Here is an 11,326-nt window from a genome sequence, read left to right as displayed (position 1 = left end):
CTGAGGGTGAAGAAAGTTTTAGGAATATAAAATTTTTGGGTGATCAAATAAATAAATAAATAAATAAATGAGTGAGTGAGTGAGTGAGTGAGTGAGTGAGTGAGTGAGTGAGTGAGTGAGTGAGTGAGTGAGTGAGTGAGTGAATTAATTAATTAATGAAACACTTCATAATATATCCGTAAAATATTAGTTGTATATTTCTCTAATTTTTCCATTAAATTATCTAAAAATTAAATTGACATACAGAAATTATCAAGACTTTTGATATTTCTTAAAGTACTACCCTGTATTTACCTACAAAACTTCTTTTGATTTTGAAAAATATATATTTTGTCTTGCTGCACAAGCTGATTTTTTTCTCCACTTTTTTCAAGAGGAAAAATATATCTACTGGTGTAGTAAGATGAAATATGCTTTTTATTAAACATATATTTTGAATATTGCTTCTCAAGTGAATGTATCTTATTTCACAGTTTGAGAATTTTTTATATTTTCAAGTAAAAACAAAAGAGATTCATTAAAAACATGAAGAAGTAATATTTGGAGTGTACACCTGCTATCAACACTTGAGTGTGATCCAAATTCTTTAGCTGGCTGGTTATGGATACAAATATGAAGGTCACACGGTTGAATATGCCAGTTTTTCTGTGTTCTTTTCTGAAGGGACAGTCCCATGGGTAATGGATTGCGTCCATCTCTGACTAAGGCTAAGCCATCTAAGACATGCTCTCAGTGTCCAACATTTCATACAATCACAGAATCTATTTCTTCTCTTCCACCTGAGGGAATATTGGCCTTTGTTAGCACCAAAAACGGGAGTTTTTCCAGAGTTTTTCTTGGCTAACTGTTTAGATGGATCATGACTCAAACCGCACACTAAAACTTCCCAATCCTAACCCAAGCAGAGCTCAAGCTTTATTTTAATCACATTAATTTCTGACTGCATTGGCTGCTAATTCAGAGTGAGCCATTAAGACTAGCAAAGATCAGACTAGCAAAGAGCATTACCTACTTATTCCAAAGTATTATGAGAAGCAAACAGGTGATGGAAGAGGATTTGCCCTCTCTTAAGGTAGATCCCTCATGCTTAAATAGAAATATATGGCTATTTAAATTGCTTGAGTTAAAAACACCTATGAAAATAGTATTACATTGTAGATCTACTAGCCTATTTTCTACAAGTGAGTAGTTAATATTAAAATAAAATATTTGAGACACTCAACAGACAACTTTCTATCATTCGAGTAACGTTACAACGATGTTTGTGTATTTAGTCTGTCTTAGAACCGTGAGGAGATAAGAAAAGGTCTAAGACATTAGGAAAGAGGATTATGAATACAAGCCAAGCACATGAGTGTTGACAATTGGCCCCTTCATGATAAACCGCTTTGTTTGGTTTTACTGAAAAAATAAATAAATCAATAAATAAGATCTGAGTTTTAGGTAACGGGCTGCATGTCTGCAGTCTTTAGATAAGTCATTTAAATTAGTCATATGGGGAGTGACTGAGCGTATGAGAACACAGGAAATGAAACCAAGATGTTTACTGCAAAGTTGAAAACAGAATTTGGTTTGGAAATTGTGAGATGTGAACCTTAGTAAAAGTATTTGGGGCTTGGAGATAGCAAAGTCATGTGTTGTCATCTAGACCACCCGATTTGAATATTGCCAAACTCTGAACCAAAATCACATATGAAACAATACTCATTAAATGTAATTTTCAACATTCCTTTTATGACAAATAAACTAAAAAATATTGGCAATTTTCCTAAGTGAAGCCTTACTTAAACAGTTTTGAAAGTAAAAACATCATACACCATATAACCATGTAAAAACTTCATATGTGATTGTGTCTAATTAGTGACTAACTTGTATATCCAAAATAACCCTAATACATATGCCTAATACACATTGTTTTTGCAAATATTTTGAACAAAAAATTGGATGCTGACTTTAGGAGTGTGTTTGTTCAAATGGGCATCAGTTAGATAGAGACAGCTGCTCATGTTTCTAACCCTGCTGGCATAAACAGGCAGATCTTGACTGAGAGGTCACAAACACATGTGGACCTTCACATCAGCATAGACAAATTAGGTTGTGAAACACTCCAAGTATATACAAGATGTTTTTAAGAGTTAGCTTTATGCCGAATTCACATGATTTTCAAAGTCATCGGATCACCGTTGTTTTCACACTGCACGACTATCTGGGGTAGCATTCAGTTGCTGCTGTGTTCACACTGCTCGATGGATCAGCGACAGGAGGTAATCGCCGACAACCATGTCTGGTCCGCAAACTATGTTTCACAACCAAAGGCACACGAAAAGTGATAAGAAAATAACTGAAGATCACGCTGATATTGTGGACTCCTCCCCGATGAAACCGTAACACTTCCTTGTTAACAACATACTTCTGTGGGAAAAATTTATATACACAAATCTAACTTCTTGAAAGTGAAACCAACGTTTTGTGCATTTTGTAATGAGTTTATTCCGTCAAAGTGATGAAAAAGAAACATGCGATAAATCTTTTTTTCCTTTATAGAAGAATATGATTTAACCCTAGCCCCCTTTTATGTTTAATTTTACTTTTTATTATTATATATTTATATCTATATCTATTTCTTCATGCACCTTTTCTGTACATTCTAATGCACAAATGTACTGATATTGCCACGCTGTCTGTACATATGACTAACGTTAATTACTTTATAATAATAAAAAACCGCATAGGTCCTCCCTGAACTGTACCCTATCTTCCTCTCTCATTGGCTGTAGGTGTAGGCTATGTTTCAGTCAGAACTCATTTCACACAGCAGCATTTTGAATAGCCGACAGGTCCAGATATTTAGCATGCCAAATATTTCACAGACGTCGGCGACGCATTGGCGAATCTCTCAGATTGCGTCTCTTCACCCTCAGTACCACAACTGAGGTGCCCTTGAGCAAGGCACCGAACCCCCAACTGCTCCCCGGGGCGCCGCAGCATGGCTGCCCACTTCTCCGGGTGTGTGTTCACTGCTGTGTGTGTGCACTTTGGATGGGTTAACTGCAGAGCACAAATTCTGAGTATGGGTCACCATACTTGGCCACATGTCACGTCACTTTCACTTTTCACTTTCAAAGAGCTTGCTGTAACAGTTGCAGCACGCTTCAGAAAGCCTCCACCTTCCCCAGCTCCACCTGTATAGATCTGCTAGAGGTGATTAATGTATGCTACATATGGGGGGTTTCATATATGTTATATGTGCAGCAGCAGTATTTCTTACATCCTCACAGCAGCATGTCTGTGGATATTAGCAGTAAAAAGTTTCTGTACTTGCTCTGCCACAGCACATGACAATGTTAATGTGTTTGGTCTTGGCGGAACAGATCTGCTATGCTGCTGCAGCAAAGCACCGAGACTTGCTACTGCTAATACATCCACAGACATGCTGTAAGTATGTAAGAAATACTGTTGCTGCACATAGGACATACATGAAATTACCTCCACAAATATAACATACAGGAAACTACCCCATAACAGGTCTATACAGGTGGAGCTGGGGAAGGTGGAGGGTTTCTAAGCACTCTGCAACTGCTATAACAAGCACTAGCAGTAGAATATTTGAATGTTGAGCAGCAAGCTCAATGGCTGCTAATGTGAAAAAAAATCAGTTGTGCCATGTGAATGATGATGTTATTATTTCAGATTGAGTTAGAACCTATCGGCCATCTAAAGTTTCATTACAGAACTTTGTATAATTTTGATTTACAATATAACAAATGAACTCCCACTGCAACCAACGTACAGTAAGTGGTAGTTCAGTAGTAATGTGTGTCTTTTTCAGTGACAGAAACTTCAAAAGGTCTTAGGTCTTACTTACCTTACATTCATGAAGTAATTGTCTGTTAATATTCTTTTGTTCTGTGATCACTTTACTATTGTCCATTCAGCTTTGACAAATGTATTGATATTATATGTATTTTAGTAATCTGTTACAGCAGGTGTGAGGTATGGTGAGAGCCCAGATGTCCCAGTCGGATCCTTTTTCATCCTCAGAAAACGGTTTACATAAGCCACTACTTCCATTAATAACAATATGTTCAAAACCCATTCCCATTCCACACCCTTTAAATTAAGCCCTCAAAGGATGACATATAAAAAAAATAACTTTGATTAATATATTAATTATACTGACATATTGTTTTAACAAACCATATAATTTAGGTTATCTTAGAAAGAGTGGGGACTAAAAAATAGATCTTTTCAGCAGCTGTGTTTTAGACATCATGTAAAACAACTGATAGTGTCACCTAGTGGCATGGATGCATGGTCTTTCAAAAAGATGGTCAGTTACCAGTGACATTGTAGATATGCAGAATTGTCAGTCATGACAAATTTATTCCACAAGCAAAAGTGTCTAATAAAAGATGGTTTATCAAGTTTTAGTTGCATTCCGCTTGTCTATATAAATATATAGCTGAAGTTATTCAGCATTAGTGCAGAGGCATTTTGACCTCTTTAACCACCTCCTTTGTAAGTGTGATTGATGGACCTCTTTGTTAAACCATGCAAACAATATTAGAGTTATCAAATAGCAAATGAGTTTCTCACTGTGAAATTTAGATAAGTTATGCCTAAGAAATGTTGTGTAGTGTACTGAGAAGCACAAATACTGTAGTAACAGCCAACCAGCTGTTTATATTGTATGTTGTGTTCACAAATCCCCCTGAGGATAAAATGAGAAAGTCCCTTGAACTGCTTTTGAAGAAGTCGATGTTCTAAAATAGTCTGACACCCACCTCATTCCCTCAAAACCCTAGAAGACCGATGCCAAGAGAACCATGAATTTATTATACCAACAGGAACAATGTGAGTAGGAGTTTTAAAGGTGACTGGACTTTGGTGTCTGTCCAAGCTCATCCATTTAGAATGAACATGCTGTATGTTATGAAGCTTTAGGAGCAGTTGTTATGGTTATTCTGGCCTCATGACATGGAAAGTGATGCCATGGTGAGGACATCCCCTAAATGGACACATGCTATGTTGGAGGTGGAGCTCTGTTATCACTGTTCTGTCGTCCAACCAAATGACCCTGAGGCTGACACTCTCATTCATTACATTTACATTTAGTCATTTGGCAGACGCTTTTATCCAAAGCGACTTACAATTCATACATGTACTCCTCAATAGCTAATCCCTAAGTCCAATTCTGTGTCTATTTTTATACATATCGTAGCCAGAAAAAGACGAGTACTAATCAACTAATAGGATTGAGACCGAAATGAACATTTTATGACATAGGCCGTGTAAGCCAAAGAGAGGGAGGAGAGTTTGCACTATAAAAGCGGACAAGACAAACTGGGAATCACACTAGGAAACTATAAAAACTAGCTACAGAACGGTGCTCACGTGCAACAGTCAAGAGCAAAGCAGAAGACGCCCTCTCAAAACCAGGTAAGATCCGAACCGTCATCACACTGAAAAATGCACTTAGACTTTGAGGTGCAAGTTAATGAGTTTAGGACAGCTGTTGATTTGGATTCAGTTTATATGAGATTGTTCATTGTGAAGACTAGCATTATTGTTCATTATAGGAAGATTGAAATGTTGCATAGTATTTGTACTTTTTCAGAAAAATTTGTACTAAAGTTGTCAACAGGATGGCACCCTTTCAAAAGGTACACATTTGTACCTCATTTACACCTAAAGGATGCATTTTAGTACATGAATGCACATATTAGTATAGAAATGGTACATTTTAGTACCTTTGGAAACAGGTACTGCCCCAGTGACCGTTTTTGTATCTTTTTTTCTGAGTGTACAAATACAAGATTCTATCATGTAGACTACAGACCGAGGAGCATCAGTCGTTTGCATATTCAGTGTTTTGCTTTCCAGTTATTCCTTTAACTACACATTATGCTAATTGATATAACCCTAGCCTGAAGGAATGAGGTCATCTTTATCAAGAATTGTCATAGTCGATCATGAGAACGAGTCATCTAAATGTGACATATGATGCTTAGACTTTGCATCTTGATTGCACTTGAGAAAAGATTGTTATCATTGTGTTTTGTTATAATCTCTATAGCACAACAAAAACATTTGTTTTGTTTTTTTACTTTTGAACCACACAAGCGAATCAATTTAACTGAACATACACACTAAGTCACACTATAGAAATCTAGTGTGATTTTTAAAGAGCATGATGGATGAATTTTGCTTCCCATATAAGTGTGTGTTATATTTCAGGTGATTTATTCATACTCATTTACACATTAATAGTAATTAATTCATCTTATTTGTTGGGTATGCTTCTGCTTAGACTTTGAAACATTTAAATATTATTTAAAATATGTATTTTAAAATATTCTAAAGGCCATGTAGTCCCACATTTTAAAGGAATTTAACTTGTCTTCTGTTCAAATGTTTCATGCATATTTATATAATGTATTTAGAGTACAACTCATTCTGCACCAATTTTGCACCAAGTGACAAAGATGACTAAACACTTTTCAAACAGTGCTTGAATATTCAAAGTGCATTGCAGTTAGTTGGCCTCATTCACAGAGACACATTAGAAACAGATAAGAGCTAATCCTGAGTGTGGCTTCTCCAGAGGATTATGAAGCAGTCTATCGTTATGCTAATCTCCTGTTCCCTGATTAGCTCTAGTGGATTGAAATCTCAGCAGGACAACATACAAACATGAATGCTTTTCCAAACACTATTCTTAATTCAGGGAAGGATGTTGGTACTTTTAATGTTGCTAAATCACACGACTGCCCTCTACAGGCACATTTTACACTCCATCCTTTTCACTTCTTATTTCAGAAAGCCTCAGGTGACTTTCCATAACCATGGCAAAGTAAGTTTGTGCATATTCATTTATTCCAACAATTTATAAATACTTGAAATATGAGACATTTCACACATTTAAAGGCATTTAAAACCATCATTTCTCTGTATCCTACAGACTATTCAATATTTTATTCATATTTATGACACCTAGATTAAGCAGTCTTCATGTAATGCTCCTACACCCTGTTCACTAGTAGTATTAAATCTGTAGAAGTCTTTGTGGTCTTCAATCCTAGTGGATTACCAGATTATAAGAAATCCCTTTTAGACTGTATTGACAGGATTACCACAAGAGTTTAAAAGTAACAGTGCAAAGGTTAGCATATGCAGATGACTAATCACCTCATGGAGACTAACATATTAAAAGCATGCAAAAGCAAACGATATTGTACTCTCATAATGATTATCAATGTTTATAATATCAAGATTTTAATATCGTTTCTACAGGGTTTTCAAGAAGACTAGTGGCAATGGTTCGGTAAGGCTTCCCTTATTACATATTTACACTTCCCATTACATGTCATCTGCTCCACACGCACATGCTCTCAGCCAGGATTGCCAGAACTGAGTATCAAAACTAGCCCAATGCCCCACTGCCCAAACATCAAAACTCAAAACATGCCACTCCAAGACCTAAAATAGATATTTTGCAAGGCTATATAGGCTTGTAGTAATTATAAAAACATGTAATATGTAGAACCTTTGCATTTTATGCAATATGTCAAAAACAACCCCCCCCCCCCAACTGGAAACCCACAGAATTGGCCACTCTACGCTAAACATATTTATAAGACACAAGCACACGTGATAATCATCTCAGTAATCATTGATTACAGTTATGCCTTTATTTGGGGAGAAGAGACTTTGTGGACCATGTGGAAGGTGTTGACCCAGTTGGTACGTTCTCAGCTACTTTTACATAGATTATTCCCTAAGATTGTGTTAAATTTTGAACTTTTTTAAAATTAAATGTATATGTATGTATATCTAAACACACTACTCTAGTTCTAAAGACTTGTAATTTCCCTCTCAGATGGGGTGCTCAAAATTGATCCTTCAGCTCTTAATGGAAGAAAAGGTATGATTTAATCTAATACATTATCATTATGAAAATTTGTCATTAAATTAATTCATTTAGACACTTCATCTAAATTATTAAATTTTTTAGTGTGGATACAGCTTGCATGTGCCTTCCGCTATGGACGAGAGGATCTGGATGTGATTGGAGTTTCCTTCAGAAAAGACATCTGGATAAAGCGCATTCAGATGTATCCCTTTGAGGGAACCAAGCCCCCAAACACTCCAATGCAGGATGCGCTTTTGAAGAAAGCTGGAGACCAAGGGCATCCCTTCACTTTTGATGTAAATTCACATTTATGCATTAAGCATTGAGAAAACAATCAAGGATGTCCTTCACTGGTGTCTCTTCTGTTCTGTATCAGATTCCAGCACATCTTCCATGCTCAGTGTCCCTTCAACCAGCACCAGAGGATGCTGGGAAGGTACAGTAGCAGAAAAACATGCACATGTGCAAATACACTCACAAACAGAAAACTATGATTCCCTAATATGTAACATGTCTACTTTTACAGCCTTGTGGGGTTGACTATGAAGTCAAAGCCTATATTGGAAATGAAGAAGACGAGACAGATGAAAAAGTTGAGAAAAAGTATGTACTGCTCCATTTTAACATAAAGATACTCGCCATCAAAATGAATACATTTTTATTCTGATTTCAATATTTCTACCAATAATAGGGACACTTGCCGTCTGATTATTCGTAAAATCCAGTATGCACCCAATGAGCTAGCAGCCGGACCTAAAACCGACCTCAACAAACAGTTTATGACTGCAGACAAACCAATTCATGTGGAGGCCTCCATGGAGAAAGAGGTACAGTGTTTTAAATGCCTGTTGTTGATCATTTATGAAATGGTGATGTTTTCATCATTTGCAGTTCTATGTCTCTTCATTCACGGTTGATTTCTCACCCTTCAGCTCTACTATCACGGAGAGCCCATTCCTATCAAAGTGAAAGTGAATAATGAAACCAGTAAAGTAGTGAAGAAAATCAAAATCAGCAGTAAGTGTTTTTATTATTCATATTAGTAAACTAAACAGCCAGTTTTCACTCATTTAAACTACTTAAAAGTGATATATACAATCATACATATATACAATCAGCAAAAACCTATCTGCTAAGTACCCTGCTGGAACAAAACAGACAAACAAAAACCCTTATAGAATTTTGTAATGGTTTTAATGGGGAATTGTATTGGATTTAATAGAAACTTTAATGGTCCCTTTGGGTCTCTATGGTAATTTGTTGCCTTCTATTGATGGCTTGTTAAAAACATTAATTCCTAATGGAATATGGCCCAAAACACACTACTGGACAGGGTTGCCAGGTCTATGTAACAAAACCAGCTCAAAGGTCAATTTCACAGAAAAAACATGTGTTTGTTTTGGTTTGAGATGTGGTGGTCCCTTGTGACATCTAGAGGTTAAAAATCGTATATAACACCTTTAAGAATGATTCATTATTGTTTTAAACTAGAAGTATGTTTCCCACAATGATCTACAGTAAACATTAACTCATTGTATGTTTCAGTTCACCAAATTACAGATGTACTGCTTTACTCAGCGGACAAATACCACAAATGTGTCCTGAGTGAAGAATTTGCGTGAGTGCACAGAACTTCACATCACATTTGTGAATTTGACTGAGAATTTTTTGCATTATTTTTGTAGCACATTTAATAAGTAATGTTAAATAATATCATACTCAAATAATATCATAATTATGCACATTTTTCATAACTTTCAAAAAAAACATCAAGTTTATTTTTGATTGTTCTTGAGAGGTGAACAAACCCCTTTTTGTGACAGGGACCAAATTAATGCGAACTCCACCTTTGAGAAGGAATATAGAGTCACTCCTCTGCTTGCCAATAACAAAGAGAAACGTGGTCTTTCACTGGATGGCAGACTGAAAGATGAAGACACTAACCTGGCTTCTTCAACAATGTCAGTTAATCTTTATTACAACAATTTTATATTTATCTTAAATAGGTAGTTGTAAAATGTAAAAGTCAAAGTCATCTGTATTAGACAGATTTTCATGCTTACAGTTCAAATAGCATCTCTGTATTTTTATACAGTACAAAAAAAATCAAAATTTTTATTAAAAAAAAAAAAAATGCACAGGCAGATAAACAAGGGGACTTATGTAAATCTCTGTATCTCTCTGCAGTCTGCTACCCACCACGGATAAACAAATGCAAGGCCTTGTTGTTTCCTACAAAATTAAGGTTACCCTGGTAATGGGAGGTGGTCTCTTGGGAAGCCTAACATTAAGGTTTGCATCTTTACATTTCATCCCAGTGTCTCAGTGAAGAATCATAGAAGAGAGCATTTTACCTCCTTTCTCTAATGACTTTCGCTGTGTTATTAAAGAAGATCTTTCCCTTGATAATGCCCAAACACTACTTAACAAGGAACAGTCTGTTTAGAGTTACCTTGTCATTAACCAACAATTAAAATAAATCCAGCAGTACACGGTGTGATGTGGTTTACCATTGTGAACAGTGAAAGTACTCAATACATGATTATCTTCTGTACAGTGATATTACCGCTGAACTCCCCCTGGTTCTGATGTCACCTAAACCAGCAGGTGAGGTTTCTGTTCTTTTATATCTAAAATGAGGGGGGCCTGTGTGTGTGAGGTATATACAGCCCAGTTTTCCAAGGACAGTTCTGTATTTGTGACCACAACATATTTTAAGTTTCAAGTAATACAGATTTTACCCTGTTTATAAAGTGGCACTGCTATTAAATATTCTAAAGAGCATAATTTTCTTGTTTTCTAACTGCATCCGTTCTCAAATTGAGCAGAAGTGTAAGTATCAATCTAAACTTTTTTCCCATTTTAAGAAGGAATGTTAAACTTCTTTTTGTTTTCGTTTTGAATCTTAGACTTTGAGGCTTAAACAAATAATTTTTTTTTTTTTAATCCAGGACTGATATCAACCTTGAATAGACTCTACAGCCAGTGACGGAGAGAAGCAAGTCAGAAGGAGAAACACTGAATAGATGCAGATTCCAAACAACTTAATTTCATGAGCCATAGCCTATAGATGCTTCCTTGTTGCAAATACCTGTGTAAAAGTAATTAGCTGTATAATGTTAAAAATGGGCTAAAGGCCTTGTACACTAAAATGAACTCAGTGACATTGAAATCAAGCATTGGTCTAATGCTGATGTCATTTTTATTTCTTCTGCCTTTATCATGGGATCTCAGATTAATTATGATTTAGTTTCTTTTTGTATGTGAATGTAAAATATGAGTAGCAATGAACAACTTACGATAAATGTATTATTATAATTATATGAAATTGTATTTGTTTTTGTTTTCCTGTCTGTGGTGATGGTGAAATTAATAAACATTGGACTGTTATTTGGACCACTATCAAAGTCTTCT

General features: G+C 35.9%; 1 protein-coding gene across 6 annotated transcripts; it reads left to right on the top strand.

Annotated features, from left to right (window-relative positions):
- Nucleotides 1-5,088: 5,088 nt before the first annotated feature.
- On the top strand, nucleotides 5,089-11,316 carry LOC306883691 (arrestin-C-like). 6 transcript variants are annotated; one of them, XM_079439094.1, is made up of 15 exons: nucleotides 5,089-5,439; nucleotides 6,820-6,853; nucleotides 7,294-7,324; nucleotides 7,683-7,743; nucleotides 7,880-7,924; nucleotides 8,015-8,208; nucleotides 8,289-8,348; nucleotides 8,439-8,515; nucleotides 8,604-8,739; nucleotides 8,845-8,929; nucleotides 9,458-9,530; nucleotides 9,736-9,873; nucleotides 10,100-10,204; nucleotides 10,470-10,519; nucleotides 10,864-11,316. In XM_079439094.1, exons 2-15 carry the CDS (start codon nucleotides 6,846-6,848, stop codon nucleotides 10,899-10,901), a joined length of 1,101 nt encoding a protein of 366 aa, XP_079295220.1. In that variant the 5' UTR covers nucleotides 5,089-5,439; nucleotides 6,820-6,845; the 3' UTR covers nucleotides 10,902-11,316. The 6 variants fall into 6 exon arrangements, 4 of the variants coding, with proteins under 4 accessions (XP_079295220.1, XP_079295221.1, XP_079295223.1 ...); XR_013785373.1 differs by having other exon boundaries at nucleotides 5,352-5,439; nucleotides 10,470-10,744; nucleotides 10,864-11,313; XM_079439095.1 differs by having other exon boundaries at nucleotides 5,352-5,439; nucleotides 8,026-8,208.
- The last annotated feature ends 10 nt before the right edge of the window (nucleotides 11,317-11,326 follow it).

This window comes from Barbus barbus (genome assembly GCF_936440315.1).
Source record: "Barbus barbus genome assembly, chromosome: 17".
Taxonomy (NCBI): Eukaryota; Metazoa; Chordata; class Actinopteri; order Cypriniformes; family Cyprinidae; genus Barbus; species Barbus barbus.
This window is presented reverse-complemented; position numbering and strand designations above follow the sequence as displayed.

Bases quoted from the DNA above. Each gene is read 5' to 3' on its own strand.
- LOC306883691 (XM_079439094.1), top strand. The intron at 8,349-8,438 runs GTACAGTAGCAG...CTACTTTTACAG, and splicing joins CACCAGAGGATGCTGGGAAG to CCTTGTGGGGTTGACTATGA. The intron at 8,516-8,603 runs GTATGTACTGCT...TACCAATAATAG, and splicing joins GATGAAAAAGTTGAGAAAAA to GGACACTTGCCGTCTGATTA.